The 25,398-nt window shown below is 44.3% G+C and overlaps 1 protein-coding gene across 1 annotated transcript in view; it reads left to right on the top strand.

Annotated features, from left to right (window-relative positions):
* Window positions 1–421: 421 nt before the first annotated feature.
* The window catches only part of ASPG (asparaginase), a 126,695-nt gene continuing 101,718 nt past the window's right edge, over window positions 422–25,398 (top strand). Inside the window, exons 1-2 of the mRNA XM_073609927.1 lie at window positions 422–867; window positions 23,728–23,857. Of these exons, the coding sequence (XP_073466028.1) occupies window positions 573–867; window positions 23,728–23,857 (425 nt within the window). The 5' untranslated portion in view covers window positions 422–572. The remainder of the gene's footprint in view (window positions 868–23,727; window positions 23,858–25,398) is intronic.

Below are 25,398 nucleotides of genomic sequence, written 5' to 3'. Positions count from 1 at the left end.
AAGAAAAATTACTAGTTAGCTAAATTTAAACAGAAACTATTTTTTTTTTTTTTACAGAATTTTCAGTATTTTTTGATTTATAGCGCAAAAAATAAAAAAACCTGCGGTGATTAAATACCACCAAAAGAAAGCTCTATTTGTGTTAAAAAAAGACAAAAATGTTATATGGGTACAGTGTTGCATGACTGAGTAATTGTCATTCAAAGTGTGAGAGCACTGAAAGCTGAAAATTGTTCTGGTTAGGAAGGGGGTTTAAGTGCCCAGTTGTCAAGTGGTTAAAGATCCGTGTCCATGCACACCGCTTACTGACAGGTCCCCTTTGTTCTTCCATCTCCCTCCCTTTGCAGACCAGGGGACACGTGGGTAGCAGTGATGGAGAAGAACCACGCCCCCACCTACAACAACAAACCGCCCCCGCTCGGTGATTGGTCCCTGTTGTGGGGGCGTTTCTCCCCGGAAGGGGGTGTGTGGTGCTCCCGTGACCTCAGAGGCGGCTGTTGATCGCACACGTGCAGACAGAGGTGGTGGGCGGGGCGTGTGTTTGTGACTTGAGGTGACCGCAGGCGATTATCATGGAGGAGGAGGACAGGAATGGCATTCTACCCCGAGGCACCTCGGTGTCCAGGCTCTCCAAGGCCCTCTCCCACACTCACCTCGACCTGCTGGAGCAAGAAGCCATGGCCGGCTGCTCTCTGCAGAGCTCCGCTGCCGTCACCCCGAGGGTGTCCCAGAACCCCCGCAAGAGGAAGCTGTCCAAGAGCCAGAGCCTGTCCGGATCCCTGGAGAGTCTGAACGGCCTGGCCAGCGAGGCCAGAGTGCTGGTGGTGAACACCGGGGGGACCATCGGAATGATGTACCAGAATGAAGGTGACTTGTCTACCGGGGAGGGAGGAGGAGGAGGAGGGGACCTCATCATCATCATCATCATCATCCTCATCTGTGATAGTATAGATCCCGACACCGATCGCCTCCAGACAGGGGGATCCCGACACCGATCGCCTCCAGACGGGAGGGGATCCCGACACCGATCGCCTGTAGATGGGGGGATCCCGACACCGATCGCCTGTAGATGGGGGGGATCCCGACACCGATCGCCTGTAGATGGGGGGATCCCGACACCGATCGCCTGTAGACGGGGGGGATCCCGACACCGATCGCCTGTAGACGGGGGGGATCCCGACACCGATCGCCTGTAGACGGGGGGGATCCCGACCCCGATCGCCTGTAGACAGGGGGGGATCCCGACCCCGATCGCCTGAAGACAGGGGGGGATCCCGACCCCGATCGCCTGTAGACAGGGGGGGATCCCGACCCCGATCGCCTGTAGACAGGGGGGGATCCCGACCCCGATCGCCTGTAGACAGGGGGGGATCCCGACCCCGATCGCCTGTAGACAGGGGGGGATCCCGACCCCGAACGCCTGTAGACAGGGGGGGATCCCGACCCCGAACGCCTGTAGACAGGGGGGGATCCCGACCCCGAACGCCTGTAGACAGGGGGGGATCCCGACCCCGAACGCCTGTAGACAGGGGGGGATCCCGACCCCGAACGCCTGTAGACAGGGGGGGATCCCGACCCCGAACGCCTGTAGACAGGGGGGGATCCCGACCCCGAACGCCTGTAGACAGGGGGGGATCCCGACCCCGAACGCCTGTAGACAGGGGGGGATCCCGACCCCGATCGCCTGTAGACAGGGGGGGATCCCGACCCCGATCGCCTGTAGACAGGGGGGGATCCCGACCCCGATCGCCTGTAGACAGGGGGGGATCCCGACCCCGATCGCCTGTAGACAGGGGGGGATCCCGACCCCGATCGCCTGTAGACAGGGGGGGATCCCGACCCCGATCGCCTGTAGACAGGGGGGGATCCCGACCCCGATCGCCTGTAGACAGGGGGGGATCCCGACCCCGATCGCCTGTAGACAGGGGGGGATCCCGACCCCGATCGCCTGTAGACAGGGGGGGATCCCGACCCCGATCGCCTGTAGACAGGGGGGGATCCCGACCCCGATCGCCTGTAGACAGGGGGGGATCCCGACCCCGATCGCCTGTAGACAGGGGGGGATCCCGACCCCGATCGCCTGTAGACAGGGGGGGATCCCGACCCCGATCGCCTGTAGACAGGGGGGGATCCCGACCCCGATCGCCTGTAGACAGGGGGGGATCCCGACCCCGATCGCCTGTAGACAGGGGGGGATCCCGACCCCGATCGCCTGTAGACGGGGGGGGGGATCCCGACACGGCTCGCCTACAGACGGGGGGGGGGGGGTCCCCTGCACGCGGCGCCCAGTCGGTAGATTTCTGCTGTACAGATGATTAGTATGGGAATCTTCTATCAGATGACCAGAATCTCCTATCTATAAGTATTTATTACTGGTACTTATGTAGCACAGAAAGTTTTATGCTTTACATATATATTGTGCATTCATATCAGTCCTTGTCCTCAAAGAACAACTTACAATCTAAGATCCTTATCTCACATGATTACATACCAGGGTCAACCAGCATGTCTATGGAGTGTGGGAGGAAACCCGCACAGGGAGAACATGCAGGTAGGGCTGTGTTTGGGGTTCAAGCTAATGACCGTAATGCTGCCAAGTGGAAGTGCTAACCACTTAGTCACTGTTCTGCCATATAGATGATCAGGATCTCCTGTCTGTAGAGATGATCAGTATTGGGATCATCTAACAGTACACAAGATCCCAGTTCTCATCCCATTACTGGTCATCCGGTGGGAAGGACAGAAGATCCCAATACTGATCCTTCTTCCCTTTTTTTTTTTTTTTTTTTTTAACATTCAATTTTTTATTTAGTTATCAGAACATAAAATAACAAAGACATTAAGAAAAGTATAACAGGATTCACACTATTACAGTTACATAGTATAGCGAATGCATTTTTGATAAATACATTAAGTCCAGTATAATAATTGTGAATAATCCTTCAAATTCATTTCTTTAATTCAGTTTCTAGCCAGCCAATACAGACAGGAGATCCCAACCAGTCCTCTGATATTGAATCTTGTTCTGTAGACAGTGTCAATATGATAAGTAAAAACTATGACTTTAAATTGGGTTCAGGGCCTTCTAAATGATGTCATTGGAAGTACAGATTGTGTACCATGTAACTGTTTCTGTAACCTGTGAAAACCTTCATCTCTGTAGAAGATTTTGGATGAAGTTTTCCACAAGTTACAAAATGTCTTCTCGCTCCAGGCCTCCCCGCACTGCATAGGTTAAAGGTTAATTCCACCTTTCGCAGAAAAAGAATAATAATGTACTCAGATTGATAGAAAATGTGCGTTTTATTTGTTTGTTTTGCATTGGAGTCTGCAAAGCATTGCAGCCCCCAACAGTGATTGGATTGTGATGTTTTGGCTTCTGCAGACTTCCTCCATCCCAAAATAGGCACTGACCTTCAGTCGGGTCTGGTTCACACCTGTGCATTTTTCTTTTTTTTTTTTTTTTTTTTTTTAGTGCATTTTCAGTTTTGCATTAACACACTGTGCATTTTATGGAAAGGGCCAGGAACACTTTTTTTTTTTTTTTTTTTTTTCTGGTTTTTGGTTCCATAGACTACAATGGATCAAAAACGTGTTTTGAAGAATGCTACTGCAACCTGCATAGGTGTGAACCAGGCCTAACAAGGCTGAAGGAAGAGGCTTTTTGCAGCAATGAAAGCAGGCATAACTTTTTCCTCTTGTTTAGTTTTGGATATAGTGCGGAGGGTTAGACCTTCTATCAAGTTTTTAATGCTGTGTCCTCACTGGGGAGATTCACCCCTCTGCGTGTTCTGGTGACTGTTGTTTCTCCTCCCCTCTGGGGACAGCTCTAAAATATTGGCATTTTATCTCAATAACAAAGGGGAACCACTGTCCTAAGCCTGGTACACATGTACCGAATATCGGCCAGTTCAACAGAGACTGGCCAACGTTTGGCCCGTATGTACATCAGCCTGAAGTCAGCGGAATGGGCATGCTGGAAAATCAGCTGACTGGTGTTTTCGGACAGGATTCAGTTTCCCTGTCAGAACACAAAAAAATAATGCATTTAGGTGGTAAAAATATGAATGCAATCTATGCACTGGGGGAGAACCTCTGGGGGAATCTAGGATGGAAAAGGACCTGGGGGTCCTAGTAGATGACAGGCTCAGCAATGGCATGCAATGCCAAGCTGCTGCAAGCAAAGCCAATAGAATATTGGCATGCATTAGGAAGGGGATTCGCTCCAGAGATAAAACGATAATTCTCCCGCTCTACAAGACTCTGGTCCAGCCGCACCTAAAGTATACTGTCCAGTTCTGGGCACCAGTCCTCAGGAAGGATGTACTGGAAATGGAGCGAGTACAAAGAAGGGCAATAAAGCTAATAAAGGGTCTGGAGGATATTAGTTATGAGGAAAGGTTGTGAGCACTGAACTTATTCTCTCTGGAGAAGAGACGCTTGAGAGGGGATATGATTTCAATATACAAATACCGGACTGGTGACCCCACAATAGGGATAAAACTTTTTTGCGATAGGGAGTTTAACAAGACACGTGGCCACTCATTAAAATTAGAAGAAAAGAGGTTTGACCCTAAACTATGTAGAGGGTTCTTTACTGTAAGAGCAGCAAGGGTGTGGAATTCCCTTCCACAGGTGGTGGTCTCAGCGGGGGGGGCATCGATAGATTTGTTTGAATGTTTTTGTCATTGTGGTCATGGATTTGACCTCACTAATTGTTAGAAAACCGAAGGACCAGGATGAATAATTTTTCTCAAATTCATTTATAACATGGTATTTAGATTTAGTTTGACATTCACTCTAAAATCAATTGTTGAAATCAAAAGTTTGAACTACTTTAAAGCAACCTATGCCAAGCTGTTGAGTATACTGAGAATTTTCATACAAACATGACCCCATCGGAAATGTTTTATATAATTTCCTGTCCTTAAGACAGCAGAAGGAGGGAAAAAAAAAGGGGGGGGGGGAATGCAGTTGTCATTTGGAAAGGCTAACACGCACACTAAACTTGGCTATACACTGATCAAAATTGGGCCGGTTCATCAGGGACCAGCTGAATTGTGATCAGTGTGTGGCTGTTCCCACTTGACAAGATGTGTTGGAAAACTTTTCTCAGTCAGCGGCTGCAGTCACTGGTAAGTTTATTCTGACAACTGCAGATGTCACTGTCAGAGGGGGGGAGGGGGGGGAGGGGGGAGGGGGGGGTCCTCCATCCACCTTGTTTGTGTGGATGGAGGAACCTGTTTTTTTGTTTTTTCCTTAGATTTGATCTACCTGCTGACTGAATGTTGTATGGCCAGCTTAAGGGCTCATTTTACTTTGCAGATTAACACAGGCTGAACGCAAGGTTACATAGAACACAATTTTTGTTTTCATAGCACATTGCAGTGCATTGTGTAAATACAGACAATGCTGCATTTTTTGCAGCACAGCTCCTTTTTCATTCAGCCAGCGGACTGGAAGGAAAAAAATGAACAGATTCCTCCATTCTGGATGCCAGAAATTCCCTCTGCTGAGACCTTGTATTCTGACAGCGGGGACTCTCTGCTGTTAAAATACACTGATCAGCACTGCAGCCAATTGGCTGCAAGCCACTGATCAAAGAAGATTTTCCAGCAGTCCTGTTAGACAGAAGCCAATCTAAAGCCTCGTACACACGATTGGATTTCCTAGAAAGGAATTGTGTGATGACAGACTGTTTGCCTAAAATCCAACTGTTAATACGCTCCTTCAGACAATTGTTGTCCAACTTTCCGCCAACAAATGTTGGATGGCAGACTAGTAAATTTTCGGTGGACAGCGGTCTGTTGTCAGATTTTCATATCGTGTGTACACAAGTCTGTCACATAAAAGTCCAAAGTACAAACACGCATGCTCGGAATCAGTGCTCAACAAACACAACATTAGCAGAAGGTGCCCAAAGGGTGGCGCTCAAGTGCTGAAATTCCACGTAGTACATCACTATGTTCGTGTTTGTTGGCCGACAATTGTGGGCCATTAGTATGCAAGACAAGTTCCTTGTACCCGCCCTTCGGACAAAAGTCTGACACTTGGTTGGCCAACAATCCGATCATGTGTACAAGGCTTAAAGGGGTAATCCTATGCATTAAGGTGAAAAAACACCTGGCAGTCGTCGCCCCCCTCAGCCCCCTCGTTTTACTTACCTGAGCCCCTTCATCTCTTCAGGGACGCGCTGTCCCTCTCTCCATGGGGTCCCGGCTCTTGATTGGATAGATTGATAGCAGCGCAGCCATTGGCTCCTGCTGCTGTCAATCAAATCCAATGACGCGGGGGGAGGGGCCGAGTTCGGCATTCTTGTCTGTGGATGCAAATGCTGGACTCGGTAGCGCACCCGCAAGGTAACCCCCTCGGGAGAGCGCTTCTCCAAGGGGGGTTGTCTGCAGGGAGGAGCCGCCGGGGGGACCCCAGAAGAGGATGTTCAGGGCCACTCTGTGCAAAACGAGCTGCACAGTGGAGGCAAGTATGACATGTTTATTTAAAAAAAAAAAAAAAATCCTTTACAATCACTTTAACAATTGACTTCTGTCTAACGTGGAGGGCTACACAGATCGAAATTCATCCAGTCCCTGATGAACTGGCCAAACTTTGATCCGTGAATAGCTCTAGCATTTATTGGGCTGTTTATTACCAGTAGAGGGAAAGGTACCCAGAATAGTTTATTGACCCACAAAAGTCTAAAAATATTGCTAGTAATTGGTAGGAAACACAGCGGCATGCTTGAAGTAGAACCATGAAGGCTCCGAACTTTACACCGTGAAGTCTTTGGAGCCAGAGCATAGATATCATTTATAATACGTGTGCATCACAGGTACCTCACCCCAATCTAAAGCCTCATACACACGATCGTATTTTCGTCTGGGAATTGTGTGATGACAGACTGTTTCCCTAAAATCCGACCGTTAGTACGCTCTATCAGACAATTGTTGGCCAACTTTCTGCCAACAAATGTTGGATGGCAGGCTAGTAAATTTTCGCTAGACAACGGTCTGTTGTCCGATTTTCCTATCGAGGATACACAAGTCCATCACACCAAACACGACATTAGCAGAAGGTGCCCAAAAGGTGAAGCTCAAAGAGCTGAAATTCCATGTAGTACGTCACTACGTTCGTGTTTGTTGGCCAACAATTGTGTACCGTTTGTATGCAAGACAAGTTCACGGCACACGCCCTTCGGACAAAAGTCTGGTGCTTTGTCTGCGGAAAATCCGATCGTGTGTATGAGGCAGACCCAGCTAGGCTATAGATCCTCTTTAACTGGTGTATTTGTAGGGAATAGGGACTACCAATATGGACCACCTTCTAGAAATGCTAGTTGTCTATCTCTTCTGAGGTTTGGTATCTTAATTAGTGCCAGCAAACAGATCAGGAGTGAGAATTCCTGATCTTTATACTTGTTCACTAGGGACAAGCCACTGATTGTACAAGAGAGCCAGGCAAGTAGCATTATCAGGAGTGGTCAGCAGTAATTGTCCCATGATCTCAGCTCTGTAAGTATCTGGAGCTGTCTGCAGTTTTGAGGCCTCCATAAACGGCTCAAATTTTGGCTGGGTGGCAAATTATCAGCTGCATCCTGAAAGTGACTAACACTGAAACTACTTCTTTGCTAATACACCCACTGCTGCTCCTTCTCTCTAAAAACTGGTCATACACGCTTCAAATGCACGTGAAATCCTTCAATTCCAAATCTATGCTAAGCAGCATGGAGAGAGGAACGTCAGCGGTCAACTATTCGCCAACTGCTGCTCAATACCTGAACAATTTCTGCATCTTATTGGATGTCGGCGCTAATGCTGTTTAGCTGAGAATTATCAGACTGACTCCTTCGACTTAAGTCGTTTGAAGCATTCAGCTCACTGCAATGTAACCCATAGAGACTGGGGGGGCGAATCAACCCCTAGAAAATTTGGAAGATGGTATGTGATGGTACCCTTAAGGCCCATTACGACTTTTTTCGCTTAATAGTCGCAGGTAGAGATTTAATAGGTAACTAAAGTCACGAAAATTCTCGTACTACAGAAGAAAAAAAATTGGAAGTGATGTAATTATATTGTATTTTCGGATGACAACTATTCTGACTAACCGAAAATCGTACGATCGGGTATCGTAGGAGGAAAATTTTCGTGCTTGTCCGATCAAATAATATCGGATGAACTGTCGTGATCGGCTCTCGAAAGTAGTGTACACCCGATCCAAAAATCGTACAATTCTTCCTCGGACAACAGTTTTCGTACGATATTCGGATGGTGTGTACGGCCCATTAGTAACAACAATAATCCAATATGCCTTCTGACATTGTGGTATATGAGCACCTGCAATGTTCTAATTACTCATGATTCATTAAGAATCTCAGTCGCTTTGCAAGAAAGTGTTTACTCCCCGCTGTGATCCCTCTAGTCTTGCATATAAACACATTCATGCTGTTGTATCCGCTACCATTGTTGTCTTGCAGTATTTTAGATGCATTGTTTGTGTCCACGGGAAGACATTTAGGCTTCATGTACACGGGATGTTGTTCAACCTCTCCTGAATGATTTAACTTGACGGCTAGAAACCGGCATCTAAAAACGGGCGTTTAGCAACATTTACATGCCGCGTTTGCACAAAACTTTTTTTTTTTTTTTTTTTGTTAAAATGAAAAACGTCTGTAAACGAAACGCTGCTAAATGCGAGTTACCGCATTTAGCAGCGTTTACAAGCTGTTACAGGCATTTTGGTTATTCAAATGCCTGTGAACATCCGTCTGAACCCACTTTTTTGCGTTCCAAAAAAAGCTTCTAAGCTCAACTGCCTAGAAACTACTATAAACAACCCTGTGTACATGTACTGATAAGATAACATAGAGGAGAGTTCAGGGGCAGCTGAAAAAAAAAAAATGCCCAATTGTTCCTAAACGTCCATTTACCAGCAGTGTACATGAGGCCTTATGCTGCGTACACGCGGTTGGAATTTCCGACAGAAAAAGTCCGATGGGAGCTTTTCAATCGTATATTCCGATCGCGTGTATGCCCAGTCGGACTTTTTCCGTTGAAAATTCGGACAGGCGTGGATAGAGAACATGTTCTATATTGTACCGTCGAGAAAAACCTTCAGAGTTTATTCCGACGGGAAAACCGATTGTGTGTACAGGGCATTAGGAGCAGTCCGGCATTTATTATCAACTGCTCCTGAACTCTCCTCTATGTTATCTTATCAGTACATGTACACAGGTTCCTTTATAGTTGTTTCTAGGCAGTTGAGTTTAGAGGCCTTTTTTGAAAGCAAAAAATGAGTTCAGATGCTGAGTTTAGAGGCATTTCAAGCGGCTAAACGCGGTAACTCGCATTTAGCCGCATTTCATTTACAGGCATTTTGCATTTTTGGCTATTTTGCAAATGCTTCTAAACGTAAACGAGGCAAAACGGACATTTTAAATGTCGGTTACTATCTGTCAAGTTAAATCGTTCAGGAGAGGTTGTAAAAACGTCCCATGTACATTAAGCCTAAGGCCCCTTTCACACTGGGGCGGTTTGCAGGCGCTATTGCGATAAAAATAGCGCCTGCAAACCGACCTGAAACTGCCGCTGCTGTGTCTCCAGTGTGAAAGCCCCGAGGGCTTTCACACTGGAGCGATGCACTGCCAGGAGAGAAAAAAAACTCCTGCAAACAGCATCTTTTGGAGTGGTGTATAAACCGCTCCTGCCCATTGAAATCAGTGGGACAGTGCGGCTGTACCGCTGGTATATCGCCGATGTTAAAACCGCCCCGCTAACGGCCGAATACCGTCGCTAAAACGACGGTAAAGCGCTGCTAAAAATAGTGACGTTTTACCGCCGACGCCCCCACCGCCCCAGTGTGAAAGGGGCCTAAAACATGCTCAGGTTTCCAGTTACCTACATGAATCTCAGCCAGACAGTTCTACTCTAGCTCCAGCCAGCTAACAAGCTATTTTACATTCTACATTGCTCTGACTGTTACACAAACAACAAATAGGAAAGAAGAGGTGAAGTACGATGAAGAAGAGTGGTGCTGAGTGACTGCTGCTGATCCATTAGTTCTACTTATCTTATGGAAAGAGGCTTAACTCAAAGACACACTGGTAGTTCTTTCTGTAACGTCCGTTTAGCAGCAGCACTGTACATGAGGCCTTAGTGTTGCATCATTTTTTTTTGGTTTCAGTCCTGATTAGGCCTCATGCACACGAAACGCTGTTAAACGCGCGTTCAGAGGCAGTTGAACACTTTTTTTCAACTGCCCCTGAACCCATTCAATGTTATTCTAGGTGTCCATGTACACAGTCTCGTTTTTAGGCAGTTGCGTTTAACCTCGTTTTTCCAGAAGCAAAAAAATGGGTTTTAGACGCCAATAGCGGCTAAACGCCGGTACCGTGTTTGCATTTATAAGTGTTTTTAAAGGAACCCTCTTTTTTGGACCAGAAAACACAGAAATATGATGGTAAACTGCAGCAGAGAATGACATTTTGCGACCTGAATTTGGGGCCCCATATCTCGGGGCAACTTGGTGCTAGGAACCCCAAGTTTGGATATGTTGTAGTGCTAGTTCCACTGTGTTTGGGGTTCCTAGCACCAAGTGGCCCCGAGATACGGGGCCCCAAAGTTGGGTCGCAAAATGTCATTCTCTGCAGAGGCTAAACGCGGCGTGCAAACGTGGCAAAACGGGCGTTTCTAAACGCCGGTTTCAGCTTTTAAAAAACGTGTTCAGCAGAGTTTACACCGGCGTCTCGTGTGCATGAAGCCTTAAACTCTGAATTTAATTGCTCTCCGGTTTAAACCCTTTGGAAAACCAGTTGTAAGTTTCCCTTTACCACTGGATCTTACTCATCTAGTTACATTCTATTTTACTTATGGCCTCAATCAGATGGGCTTATCAGTCTTCACCCACGTGGGATGCACAGGTGTTTATGCAGGCAGCCTGTTCAAATCGGTGACAGGTTGCGTCGATCTCCACGAACATCCTGGAGTGTATAGCCATACGGGTCTAACGCACGGGTCAGAATACAGATGTACTGCGCCCCGATCCATACATTGGACCTGTACTGATGTACACATTGGAAAGCGTGTGGAGATCCATGCAGCCAGCCGCCTGTCATTGAATTGAATAGGCAGTCTCCACGGAACACCTGTGTATCCCTTGAGGGTGAAGACGACCCCTTTGCCGGGGTGTATGGATTGGTACCCCTGTGTGAATGAGGCCTAATTAAAAAAAATAATAGGTGAGAACCATATTTAGAAGCGGTGTTGATTTGGGATCTTGGAACAGAGATTCCCTTTCTCCTGATGTTTGACCAGAACTGGGTGAAATGGACCTTCTATGGGGCTGCCATTACCAACTTCAATAAATGCAAGTTAGCTGACCGTTAATGCTGCTCTCTGGCTGAATGTTTTGGGTTTAGGGGATTCTAGAGAATTGAGGCCAGTCAGTCAGGTTGACAGTCAATAAATAAACATTTTCAGAAGAAGTAGAGTAAGGGTTGCCATTCACGGAGCAAATTTCTTTCCTGCAACCATAGGTTGCAGGAGAGAAATTTGCTTGATTTTTTTTTTTTTTTTTTTCCCCCACCAACACAGACTGTGTTGTTGTGGGAATCCCCCCTGCGGGCTAATGTCTTCTCCTGGCTGGGAAAGCCGTCCCCGCTGGGAGAAGCACAGTGATTATCGCTAGGGGCTGTAGCAGCAGCTAGCAAAAATCGCTAGAGAATCTGGCAGTCTGGTTGTACCCAAGGTAATTGATCAACTTGCTACATTCAGCTTGCATATTAACGGTTTGAATCTCGGCCAGTTCGAACCGTGTATGGCTGGCCTAATAGTATTTTTCTTTTTTTTTGCCAGGTGGTTTTGTTACGTGGGTAAAACATTTACATCCATAGCTGGCCTCCTGTCTTGCTGCCGAGCCCCATAACAGTTGTGATGTATGCAGTTGGTGTTGATTTATAGGCTGGATGCAAAAATGCTTACAAGCATTGTGCGCTCATTGACCTTAGAGTAGAACTTTAGATTTAGTGTAGTTATCCCTTTAAAGAGAAGGTAAACTCTGAAAAAAAAAATAAAAATCTTCTTTTCCCTCCCCTGCAAAGTAAAGGCATAATGTGCTAGTATGCATAGCATACTAGCACGTTATGTGACACTTTCCTGCAAACGAAGCCCGCGTCGTTCCTGCTGCAGGCCGCATCCATCTTCCTTCCAGGGCCGCAGACTCCGGCTCTGCGAGGGAGCCGCCGGTCACGGCACTGTCTTCTGAAGAAACGGCACAGGTGGCCGTTTCTCCAGAGCGCTTGCGCTGATGACATCATCGGCACAGTATACAGTAAAAATAGGTAAGCCTAGAATAATTAGGTGCGCCGTTTAGGAGATATTTACGGTACCTAATAGGTAAGCCATATTCTAGGCTTACCAATAGGTATAAAGTATTCATGGAGGTTTACAACCTCCTTAAGTCGGACCTAAACAAATCGAAATCTGGCTGGTTCAGCAGGAACCGGACACATTTTGGTCCAGCTATAGGCAGGCTGGTTGTACTAAAGTCTATTGATCGACTTCAGTACAGACAGCCTAACAGGTGTGTTTTTTTCTTTTTTTTTTTTTTTTTTTTTGTACGTGTACTATCGCCAGCTATAGCCGGTAGTAGTATCATTGTATTCTGATGGCGGCAAAACCTGCTGTTAGAATACAACAGTGCAGTGAATGTGTTGCTGGGGAAATTTAACCATTTTATTTCTTTCAACCTGTGGTTGAAGGAAAGAAAATTGCTTAATATACGGCCAGCCTTAAATGTTCCCACCAGCTGCTCTGCCAACTCTTAAGTGTACTGATAAATCCCGTGCGGGCATGCAGATACAATCTGACAGGAAGAATCGATGAACTACCACAACGCTCCACAGTACTATGGTAGTTCATTGAGAACTACAAGCCGACAACCGCAAAGGATGCCGGGGGTTGTAGTGCATTCACACACAGAGCTGTGTGAATGAATGATGCGGCCGCACTGATTTCTCCCCGTACTGCTGTTAATGGGTGGAGGGGGGTCGTACATTGGCTGCAGCATTGGGAACATGTTCAACCCTAAAAACGGGAGGAACATGCAACATGTTGTACTGAGGTCCATCTATCCCTCGACTTCTGTACAACCGGCTTGTCTGGGGTTTTTTTTTTTTTTTTTTTTTGTACGATTACTGCCAGCAACAGTAATTGTATTCTGATGGCCGGGAAACCTCCCGCTGTCAGGATACATTAGCTCAACAGAAGGGGTTTCTCCATCAACACTGATTGTATTGATAAGGGAATTAAACGATATTCTTTCCTTCGATCTGTGGTTGAAGGGGAAAAAAATTTTGCATAATGTATGGCCAGCTTAAAGTAAAGCCATCACTCCCCTCGTAGAGCTTGGTCTGCTGTGTTTTGCTCATTTTGAAAAACTGGAAATTTTTTTAAGGTCTTAACAAAGGCATCTGCCTGAGGGGCCAAGAGTGGAACAAGAAAACAAAGTGGAGACAAACACATGAGGCACAAACAAGATTTTCTCATTTCTGCTGGCCATGCAGTATCTAGGGTGCATTCACAACAGCTGGATGCAAGAACCCCAGCAGGGGGTCCTGCAGCAATTGTGAATGGGGAGGTGAGGGGCAAGTGTCTGTGTCTGGGCTTAAAAAAAATAAATTCAATACATCTCTTTATTGCAGCGGTCCCAAACTTTTTTGTCACTGGGGACCGGCTGCGTAGAAGCACGCAGGGGGTAAGTGGTTTTTCGTGGGCAATTTGTCAGGGCAATGGCTGGTGTTAGAGCTTCAATTATCTCAGCACCATGCTTGATATGAAGCGTATTATTTATATTACATTGTAATAATAAATGAAATGGTTCAACTCCCTATAATGCAGAATCAGTGGGAGCCCTGAGCGTGTCACTTGCCATGCTGCCTGCCTCCAGATGCAGCTTGTGACTTGCCACGTTGCCTGCCTTCAGATGTGAATTGTCACTTCCCTCGCCTGCCTCCAGATGCAGCTTGTGACTTGCCATGTCGCCTGCCAGTGCCACCAGATGTGGATTGTCGCTTCATTGGTGGCAGCACTGGTCCATTTAGCACAGAGGCAAGAGAGCGCTGATGCAGGGCAGGCGGTGAAAGATGAGGTCATCTCTCTGCTCCCGGCCGCACCTCCAACATTGAAGAAGCTGACAGAACACTGGCTGTGAGGGCAGAAGAGCCCTGAGGCGGGGTGGGCGGAGAGAGATGAGGTCATCTGCTTGCTAATCTGCCCGCCCACTCCTCTATCTGCCTGCCCACTCGCTTCTCTCATGCTGACTGCCCGGCTCTCTCATGCTGGCCTCACCCACGGCCCGGCTGTAGAGAGGCCACGGCCCGGTAGTGGTCCGTGACCCTGTGGTTGGGGACCCCTGCTTTATTGCATGTACATTTTTGTTTCATCCCCTTCAAATGCTGCAAGTACAGAAAAATAGTTGGTTAGAAATCCAGTGAACTCCACTTCTGCTGTCAGTTGACAACACGGTGCCGCTGCTGTGGCTGAGTAGTTTACCTAGCAGTTTTTCTTCTTGATTGGGTATTTGTGCCTGGGTGCATACGGCCCTAAACGTTTATAAAGGTGCACCCTAAAGCCACAGCAGCCTCTCGTAGAGTTTGACAGGCTGCCGGCAGCGGGGCTGGACAAAGGGACGCCTGTGCCCTCCGCCTGCAGCTGAACACCAGAGCCCCATGCACCAGGGCTAAATGTGCATGGTGCCTTAAACTAAAGCTGCAGCTTTATTTGTCAGTTTTATTATAAAAATTATTTTCAGGTTTTTTGGGGATGTAAACCCCATTCATGAAATCTGGCCTAGGCACATATATCTATAGTGTTTACTTATCTCTCTCCAAAGCCCTAAGTCCCATGTCTTTCTGCTACTTCGTTCCTTTGTTATCAGCATGATAACTTCTGACAAGTTCTCCAACACAGGACATAAAAGCAGCTGGAAATTCGTGTCGGGTGGGTGCAGAGAGATAGATTAGCAGAGAGCTGGTCTATTCATTCACAGCACAGCTCTGCATGTTTCTTCATTTCTCTGCCTATGTGGAGAGGGTGTGTGCCTTTCCTCTCCAATCAGCCCACACACTGTGCATGCCCAGACTGCCCTCCCACTGCTGAAACAGGAAGATACATTTCTAACACTATGTACACTTTCTAAAGATTCTAGTAAGCTGAAGACAGCAGATATACATGTAAAACTTATATAGGAGGATTTGTTTCATGTCTGTGTATCATCTGAGGCTGTTCGCTTCACTGGGTATATGTGAGGGTTTACATCCACTTTAATGCTTTTTGTGCTACAAGATTTAAGTGGAAATCATTTTGGTATTTTGAAGTGGTTAAATAGTAATTGCATAAGTGGCCACATCAAATCTTGGTCTGGTTACCCCTGTTAACCACTTCAAGCAAAATGGCGTTCCCCTACATCTGTACTTTGAGGCTAAATACCGGGGTTATGGCAGCAGCCAGCTGCCATAAACCCGGTGTTTTTGGGAACGCCGTGCGTTTTCTCTTTAAAATAAAAGTGGCCCCCACAGCGGATTCGCCGCAAGATCACTTTTATTGGTGATGGGAGAGGTGCCCACCCCCCTCCCGCTTGGCTCCATAGCATGGGAGGGCGAAAGCAACATCAAATGTATGTCACTTCCGTCCATAGCTCTTAAAGGAGAATTTTTTTTTTTTTTTTTTTTTTCCCCAAGTGACTTTTTTTTTTTTTTTTTTTGTGTGTGTGTTTTATTTATTTAATTTTTTAATTGCATTTTTGTGTAAATATGAGATCTGAGGTCTTTTTGACCCCAGATCTCATATTTAAGAGGTCCTGTCATGCTTTTTTCTATTACAAGGGATGTTTACATCCCTTGTAATAGGAATAAAAGTGACCCAAAAAATCTTTTTTAAAAAGACAGTGTCAAAATAAAAAGTAAAATAAGAAAAAAAAAATTATTATTTTATTTATTTATTTTTTTTAAAGCTCTCCGTCCCGACGAGTTTGCACGCAGAAGCGAGTGCATACATGAGTAGCGCCCGCATATGAAAACGGTGTTCAAACCACACATGTGAGGTATCCCCACGATCGTTAGAGCGAGAGCAATAATTCTAGCCCTAGACCTCCTCTGTAATTCAAAACTGGTAACCTGTAGAAATTTTTAAACATCACCTATGGAGATTTTTAAGGGTAAAAGTTTGTTGGCATTCCACAAGCAGGCGCAATTTTGAAGTGCGACATGTTGGGTATCAATTTACTCGGTGTAACATCATCTTTCACAATTAAAAAAAAAAAAAATTGGCTAACTTTACTGATGTCTTATTTTTTTTTTAATTAAATAAAAGTGTATTTTTTTCCAAAAAAAAGTGGGCTTGTAAGACCGCTGTGCAAATACGGTGTGACAAAGTATTGCAACGACCTCATTTTACTCTCTAGGGTGAGAATAAAAATATATATAATGTTTGGGGGTTCTGAGTAATTTTCTAGCAAAAAAGGATGATTTTAACTTGTAAACAAGTGTCAAAAAAGGCTCGGGGGTGAGGTGGTCAAACAACTTTTTTTTTTTTTTTTTTTTTTTTTTTTTTGTGTTGATCATGTAAGCCCGTTACTCTGTACAGATTGTGTTTGGCACGTTTTTATCAGTTTTTCTGATAGGACTTTGCAAAATATTTGTTGAGTTTAGATTAGTTATCTTGAATGGCAGAATGTTGGCACCTGCTTTTATATGTAGCCAGCAACGTTATTTTTGCCAGACTATTTTGTAGTGAAAGCCATAATTTCAGTGTAGAAATCTCAGGCACAAAAAATTATATAAGAAGAAAATCCTTGCTAAAGTAAGTACTATGTATGTTTGTCTACATTTTCAGCACTGCCTGCCACCCTGAGGGCCACATGTTAAAGCAGGGTTCCACCCAAATTTTGAACAATATCTGTATGTATTCTCTTCCTTGCCTAGATGCTGACATGCCGTTTAAAAAAATTTTAAATCGCCGTAATTACCTTTTATTTTTCTATTCTTCTTTGCACTTCCTGGTTCTCCTCCCGTGGGAGTAGGCGTGTTTCTAGCCTCTCCCAGACTCCGCACAGTCTCCTGGGAGCTAGTCTCAGGCTTCCCAGGATGCCACTGAGCATGTGCGGGAATGAGCGGTGAATGCTGGGAGCACAGCATTCACCGCATCCAGGAAATAAATGCTTGTGGGCTTCAAATGCCCACAATGAAGATGGAAACCGCCTGCAGTGAATAATATAAGTTATTCTTTCCGACGAAATCTGACACAGGCGGACATATTACACACAATATGTGAGTATGTAATGCTGAGAAGAAAAGTTTGTGAATGAACTAAAAAAAAAACAAACGATAGATAGGTGGACCCCCGCTTTAAGGTAAATCTGTGCTTGCCCACACAGGGAAGTGATTAATTCCAGCTAAAAGTAAACTCCCAAGTCTATAGTATCCCCCTCTTGCAGCTTATTCTTTAATTTCTTTTGTTTTTCCTCCATTCAGCATTTGATTGGGGGGGGGGGGGATGAAACTCTTCTATAAGGTATGAGTCTCTGGCATGACTTATGACAGCACTACTTGGCCCAATGCTTTTCACATGCACCTCTTTTTCATGGAAGGATTGGGTACAAGCGAATCTGTTGCTTCGCCCTTTGCAATGGCCTGATGGTTATCCTCTGTTGAAATTGCAAGTAAAGCTGGCCATGCATTATACAATTTTCTTGTTCAATTTCCTTTAGATTTACCTTCAACTATGTAGTGCAAGGGCCTGCCAGAGTACGTACAAATTGAAAGTGTTTAGGTTTGACCTCCATATTATATGGTTTTGGTAATTCTAAAGGAAAATCGTATAATGTATGGCCAAGCCTTAAGGACCATACACATGGGTCGAATGTCAGGAGACATCGACTAGTTGACACAAAAAAAACAGCTGACATTCATCCCGTGTGTCGGTCTGTCTGACGTGCATGGTGGAAAACCAGCAGCTGTCCAACTCCCGATCAGCGCTCTCGGCCCCCTGTCAGAACACAACAGCTTAGCGGGGAAGAACGCTGTACTAATGTCATATCATTAGTACAGCGTCTCCGACCTGAGCTGGCGGTTTATTTGTTTTTTTTCATAAAAAAAAACTAGTGTGTACCAGGCTTTAGAAAGCAATCAAGTCAGTTGTTGTGGTTCGTGATTGCTTTATATTTTTTTTTATTACCCTTAGGAAGAATTATTTTTTTTTTTTTTTTACAAGGTAATCCTGCCACCTTTCTTTTATGTAATATTTTGCTCTATACTCTAATAAGAGATTGAGAAGAAGACCTTGCTCAGACACTGTTTACACTTGTAGCCAGTGAAGTTATGTGACCTTGTTGCTCTGTAACTGTATACTTTTCTACATCTGTGGCGTCTTGGTATTGAGTTACAGGTATGCCACAACACAGCTCTGAAACTTACATTGAAATGACTCCTAAGGTTTACAAATACAACTGACTCAGACATGTCCAGTGCTGAACATTTCCTTATCTCAAGAAGTCCTACACACCCATGTGTGTTTATTATCATGCCATGCAGTGAGGGGCTCCAATTCTACTTAGATAAGATTAGATCTTGGCATAACAGGACAATGACATCTGCCCTCATGTCCTCAAAACATAGTTCACCGAGTTTGCTTAATACAATGCACCAGGCCGTGAAGGAATGAATGGGCTCTTCAGTTTCATGTATAGGATAGCTAGTTGGCTTATGATGAGGGGGGCCAAAAACCTTGTAGGCCCCAATTGCTAGCAGTTCTCTGTTGTCTGTCACTAATGACCCGGTTCTTGGTTTGTCTGATGTAACTTGACTGCAAGCCTGTACAGTGGAACAAGTTTCTCAGCCTACTACATGACTAATGGAGGAAAGAATTGCTTAGTAACTCTGGGAGTAATGGGTTTAAATCAAACAGAAGTGTTGTAATCGCAGGTCACGTCTGATGTAATTGCAACAAATTGGCTTAACAGTGGATCTTTCTGTAACTTTACAAATCTGCAGTAATACACTCCTGAATTGTCACAATATACGGCAAGTGTGTGTGTGTGTATATATATATATATATATATATATATATATATATATATATATATATATATATATATATATATATAAACTTTTTTTTTTTCTCACAAAAGTGAGTACACTCCTCACATTTTTGTAAATATTTTATTCTATCTTTTCATGTGACAACACTGAAGAAATGGTCTGGGGCTGCCTGCACTGGGGAGCTACAGTTGAGGGAACGGGAACCATGAATGGCAACATGTACTGTGACATACTGAAGCAGAATATGACCCCCTCCCTTCAGAGACTGGGCCGCAGGGCAGTATTCCAACATGATAACGACCCCAAACACACCCCCAAGATGACCACTGTCTTGCTAAAGAAGCTGAGGGTAAAGGTGATGGACTGGCCAAGCATGTCTCCAGACCTAAACCCTATTGAGCATCCTCAAACGGAAGGTGGAGGAGCGCAAGGTCTCTAACATCCACCAGCTCCGTGATGTTGTCATGGAGGAGTGGAAGAAAACTCCAGTGGCAACTTGTGAAGTCCATGCCCAAGAGGGTTAAGGCAGTGCTGGAAAATAATGGTGGCCACACAAAATATTGACACTTTGGGCCCAATTTGTACATTTTCACTTAGGGGTGTACTCACTTTTGTTGCCAGTGGTTTAGACATTAATGGCTGTGTGTTGAGTTATTTTGAGGGGACAGCAGATTTACACTGTTATACAAGCTGTACACTCACTACTTTACATTGTAGCAAAGTGTCATTTCTTCAGTGTTGTTACATGAAAAGGTATAATAAAATAATGTGAGGGGTGTACTCACTTTTGTGAGATACTATGTGTGTGTGTATGTATGTATATATATATGTGTGTGTGTGTGTATGTGTATATATATATATATATATATATATATAAATTAAAACAAATTCCTTTAGTCTCAATCCATTTATTAGCTATGTAAAATTTGCGTGTGTGTCTGCCTGTTATACGTTGATAAAGACAGCAGGACATTTTTTTTTTTGCATTACATATGTTAGCCTCATACAGTGTCTTGTTGTCCCAGATTATGAATGAGCCGATGGATTTACACTGAGAGGAACAAAGCACTCAAATTGGCCATACATACACAGATTTTATGCCTTCAGCCCACAACAAATCTAATGGAACATTGTATGAACAGCTTAAGCAGTCAGTGCTGCCTGTATGCATATATCTAAAACAAACTATGTACGTTTTTGGTAAAATATTCCACTTCACACCGCCAAAACAATTAGTCTGTTGAACGAGAATCTTTCTTTCAGACGTGTTTTATCATGTGGATAAAGATGATGCAGGTTTGCTTACCATTGTAAGGGCCTGATCACACTAGAACGCATTGTGGGAGACCCACACCACCTTATAATCGCACTGCCCCTGCAATCTGCAGTGGGTGTCAGTACAAAGTTAACACCACCCCAACATCAGATCTCATGCTGCTAAAGTAACATGCAGTCTGGTTGCAGTGCATTTCCAAAAGTAGTACATGCACTACTTTTGGTGCAATGTGATTTCAGCCCATTCAAAATGAATGAAATTGCACAGAACATGCAGTTCCTAATGTGAATGGGAATTGATAATCAAAAATTCTCTGAATGTGTAATTTTTACACTGCACTCCAGGCAGATATAACACCTTTTTATTAATGTGTTAAATATTCATTCATAAATCATTGTATGTGTTTTATTTTATTTTCTTTATTTTCTTTATACAACCAGTGTAAGTACTTCAATTTATTCCAGTTTTTTTGCAATTCCCCTGTACAGCAAAGCTCACCCTGGGAGCAGGTGAGGCAGAACCTGGAGCCAATTAAGTGTGCTGCATATACATATACTGTATATATGCTGACAAGAAACATACGGATCGGAAGAGTGAATAGGGAGATGGGCCCCATCAGTCTGATATTGTTTCTTTGCTGCCCAGTCAGCAGGCTGGGGATGAGGAGTGAGCAGTAAGATGACCTAATCTGGCTGATATTACTCCTTTACTGTCCAGTCAGCAGGCTGGGGATAGGGTGACCAAATTATTATATTCCCTAAAGGTTAAAGTGGTTGTTACCTAAAAAAAAAAAAAGAATCCTGTTGCTTTAACTGCTTCCCGTATAGACAAATGACAGCGGAGCAGGGTGGCTCTTGTTCTGAGACGGCGGCGCCCAGTCTAGCCGCGATCAGCTCTTTGCTTTGTAAAAATTGGCAGAGCAGGGTAGAAAATTATCGGCCAAACAATCAAATGCATGTAAAAAGTGCATAGGGTGTTTGAGTAGAGTTTTTATTGCGCGTTAAACGCACACAACAAACCCAACAAATAACTCGTTATCTCTATAAGCGCGTTTGTTAAGCGTCAGTATTGTGAACAAGGCCTAAGTGGTACTAACAAGGAAGAGCTGGAAGAACATTTTGCAACTAATTAGGTTAATTGGCAACAGGTCAGTAACATGATTGGGTATAAAAATAGAAGAGAGTCAGTGTCTCAGAAGGAAAGATGAGCCGAGGTTCACCAATCTGTGAAAAGCTGCATCTAAAAATTGTCGAACAATTTCAGAATAATGTTCCTCAACACAAAAAATGAAAAGACTTTAAATATATCATCTACAGTACATAATATGAAAATATTCAGAGAATCTGGGGAAATCTCTTATGGGCAAGGGTGAAACACAATATTGGATGCCTGTGATTTTTGGGTCCTCAGGTGGCACTGCTTTAAAAACAGGCATGATTCTGAGATGGACATCGGTGCATGGCCTCAGGAATACTTATAAAAAAATTACTGTGAAGACAGTTTGCTGTGCCATCCAAAAATGCTGGGTAAAGCTCTATCGTGCAAAGAAGAAGCCATATCTGAACATGATCCACTAACACCTCCATCTTCTCTGGGCCACAGCTCATTTAAATCTGTTGCAAATTGGAAAACTCCTCTTCTGTGGTCAGATAACTTGAAATTTGACATTTTTTGGCAACCATGGGGGGGGGGGGGGGGGCACATCCTCTGAACTAAAGAGGTGAGGAGCCTTCCAGCTTGTTATGGGCTCTCCAATCAAAAGCAGGCATCTCTGATGGTATGGTGGAGCATTAGAGTGTATGGTATAGACAGTTTGCACAGTCCAGGTTTAGCAGCATATGCTTCAGTCCAGATGATGTCCTTTTTTTTTTTTTTTTTTTTTTTTTTCAGGGAAGGCCTTGCATATTTCAGCAGGACAATGTCAAACCGCACACTGCATCTATCACAACAGCATGGCTTCATAGTAGAAGAGCCTGGGTACTTAACTGGCCTGACTGCAGTCTAGGCCTTGACCCAGGACTGTTGAGCAGTTAGAACCCTCTGGCAAGAACGGGACAACATTCCTCTCCCAAAACTCCAGCAACTGGTCTCAGTTCCCAGACTATAGTTAAAAGAAGAGGGAATGCTACAATGTGGTAAACATGGCCCTGCCCCAACTTTTTTGTGACATGTTGCTGTCATCAATTTCAAAATGACCTTATTTTTTTTCCCTAAAATTGTTTTTCCTCAATTTTAAACGTTTGATATGCTTTCTACTGGGAATAAAATATGGGCTTATGAGATTTGCACATGATCATTCTGTTTTTATGTAGATTTTACAGTGTCCCAACTTTTTCGAAACTGGGGTTACATTTTTGGTAAAAGATGGATAGCATGATCACCATAAGCTTCTACTGCACCAGTTCCAATGTTCGTTGTTAAAGTGGATGTAAACCCAATGTCATCCTTTCTAAACTACTGCCATAGGGGTTATCTATAAGGATATACATGCCTCCTGCATGTATCTTTACCTGTCAAATGTCTCCCCTCTGTCTGTTATGAGACCCGAAAAACTGCAGATTCTGTGGGCGGGTCTGTTGTCTGGAGCTCGGTGGGTGGAGTCGTGATGTCAGTAGACTCCCCGCCCACCTCTACACTCCCCTTGTCAATATGCATTTTCTCCTGTGTATTTCTAACACTGAACTTCTGCTATGATCTCTAACATCCAGTGAAAAGACAGGAAAGTAACCATATGACTTCAGCATGCCCAATCATGCTGAGGTGTGGAACAGCCAATCCTTGCAGAGCTGCTAAAGAAAGGAGTGGGGGAGGGAATTAAAAAATCATGCCTGTGTCTTAGGCTGTCACTCACAGCAAGGGGGAGGATTTGACAAAGTTTTTGTCAAGATTTCTCTCACTGAACAATAAAAGAGGATTGCTCAGAGATGGATTAACTCTATGTGGCAAGGCTGGGCTCAAATGATAGGAAATCTTATACTCTACAGTATGATGTAAAAAAAAAAAAAAAAAAAAAACATTTTTGGGTTTACATCCATTTTAAGGGTTCATGCACATGTTCAAATGCATCCACACTCTGATTAGATGCGAGAACCCCAGTGGGAGTTGCTGCGATTGGCTGTGGGAGACAGCCCCTTTGAAAACAATAGAATGTTGCTGGCTCCCGCAGCTAATCGTGGCCTCTCGCATCCCAGAGCTAATCATTCACATTGCTGCATGACCGCTGCTGGGATCCTCGCAACTAATTGTGGGTGCATTTGCAGGTGTGAATGCACCTTAGATACTGCATGTCCAGCAGAGATGAGAAAATCATCTTTGTGCCTCATGTTTGTCTCATTCTGTGTTTTTTTTTGTATTTTTGTTTCAGTCTTGGCTCCTCAGGCAAATGCATTTGTTAAGGCCTTAAGGAAACTTCCAATTCTTCATGATGAGCAATACGCGCAGCAGACCAAGCTCTTTGAGTTCCATGAGTTCCCGGAAATCACTTTGGTTCTCCCGTACGTAAATATTAATGTTCATTTTGTGAGAGATATGCAAGAATGTTCTCTGTAAAGATCTGGCTATAGTATAAATAGGAGGGGAGTGATGGCTTTACCATACATTATGCAATTTTCTTTCCTTCAACCACCGGTCAGTGTTGATGGGGGGGGGGGGGGGGGGATCCCTCCTGCTGCTGCTCTATTGTATTCTGGTAGCGGAAGTTTACCCTGCCGTCCGCATACAATGATCACTGCTGCCGGCTATAGCCAATGGCAGATGGCTGGATTTCCATCGATATGGCCAGCTTTAAAGAATTCCAGGCATAATAAATTTTTACATAATTACATTGGTCCAGCTTGGACCAATGTAACTATATACAGGCAGTCCCCCTGTTACAAACAAGATAGGTTCTGTCTGTAGGTTTGTTCTTAAAGTGGTTGTATAAAAGCACAAGGGTTTTTTTACCGTTATGTATTCTATGCATGAAGGTTAAAAAAAAAAACCTGTGTGCAGCAGCCCCCCCAATCCTTACCTGAGTTCTCTTAGTCCAGCAATGTCCACAAGAGCCTTGCCTCTCCAGGGATTCGCACTCCTGATTGGATTTTGGCAGCAACGGGAGCCATTAACTCCCACTGCTGTCAATCACAACCAGTGAGCCAACCAGTGAGCCAATCAGGAGACAAAAGGGGTGGGGCCAAGGCGTGGCTCTGTGTGAATGGACACACAGAGCTGCAGGTCGGGAGCGCACCTGCTTGGGTGCCTCTAGAGCAAGCTGCTTGCTGTGGGGGCAGAAGAGAGGAGCCAGAAGTGCTGGCGTGGGACCCGAGAAAAGGAGGAGCCGGTCTGCTCCGTGCAAAACCACTACACAGAGCAGGTAAGTATAAAATGTTTGGTATTTAAAAAGAAAAACAAGGTTTTAATATCGCTTTAAATTGAATTTTTTTTTTTTTTTTTTTTTTTTTTTTTTTTTTTTTTAAGGGTAACTACAGCCAAAAAAATTATTTTTACATTTTTAATTTTTTTTTGATAGAATAGGGAAGGGTTAACGCCCCTGTAAGGTTGTTTTTTTTTTTTTTTTGTTTTTTTTTTGTTTTTTTTTTTGTTTTTTTTTTTTGCTGTCTGTGCCCCTGTTCAGAAGATTTTACCTCCCTTTCTTACCCTGTGACAATTGGATTTTGAAAATTTTGGTTGTTGAACCAAGAATTAGTGATGGCTCCAGTGGAGACACCTTTTCCCATGATAGCTCTTAAAGGAGTGAATTTCCCTTCCTAGGGGTAGTTATCCTCTTAATTCTCCCTCTGTAAGTAGGAGTCATTTCTAAGTCAGATGTTTAACTCGGGACTGGCTGTACAGTGCATTTATAAAGTATTCAGACCCCCTTCACCTTTTTTCTATTATTTTTTTCTGTTTCCGCCTGATACAACATTTGTTGAATTCATTTTTTTCCTCATTAAAGTTTTACTAAACCCAGGACACTGCATTCTCACTATAGCTGGTCTTCAACAGTACGCAGAACATGGAAATGCAATTATTTTAGTAAATATAAACTGCTAAATAC

This window comes from Aquarana catesbeiana, linkage group LG13, assembly GCF_042186555.1.
Source record: "Aquarana catesbeiana isolate 2022-GZ linkage group LG13, ASM4218655v1, whole genome shotgun sequence".
NCBI classification, from domain to species: Eukaryota; Metazoa; Chordata; class Amphibia; order Anura; family Ranidae; genus Aquarana; species Aquarana catesbeiana.
Note: the sequence above shows the minus strand (reverse complement) of the source record. Positions and strands in the feature narration are given on the sequence as shown.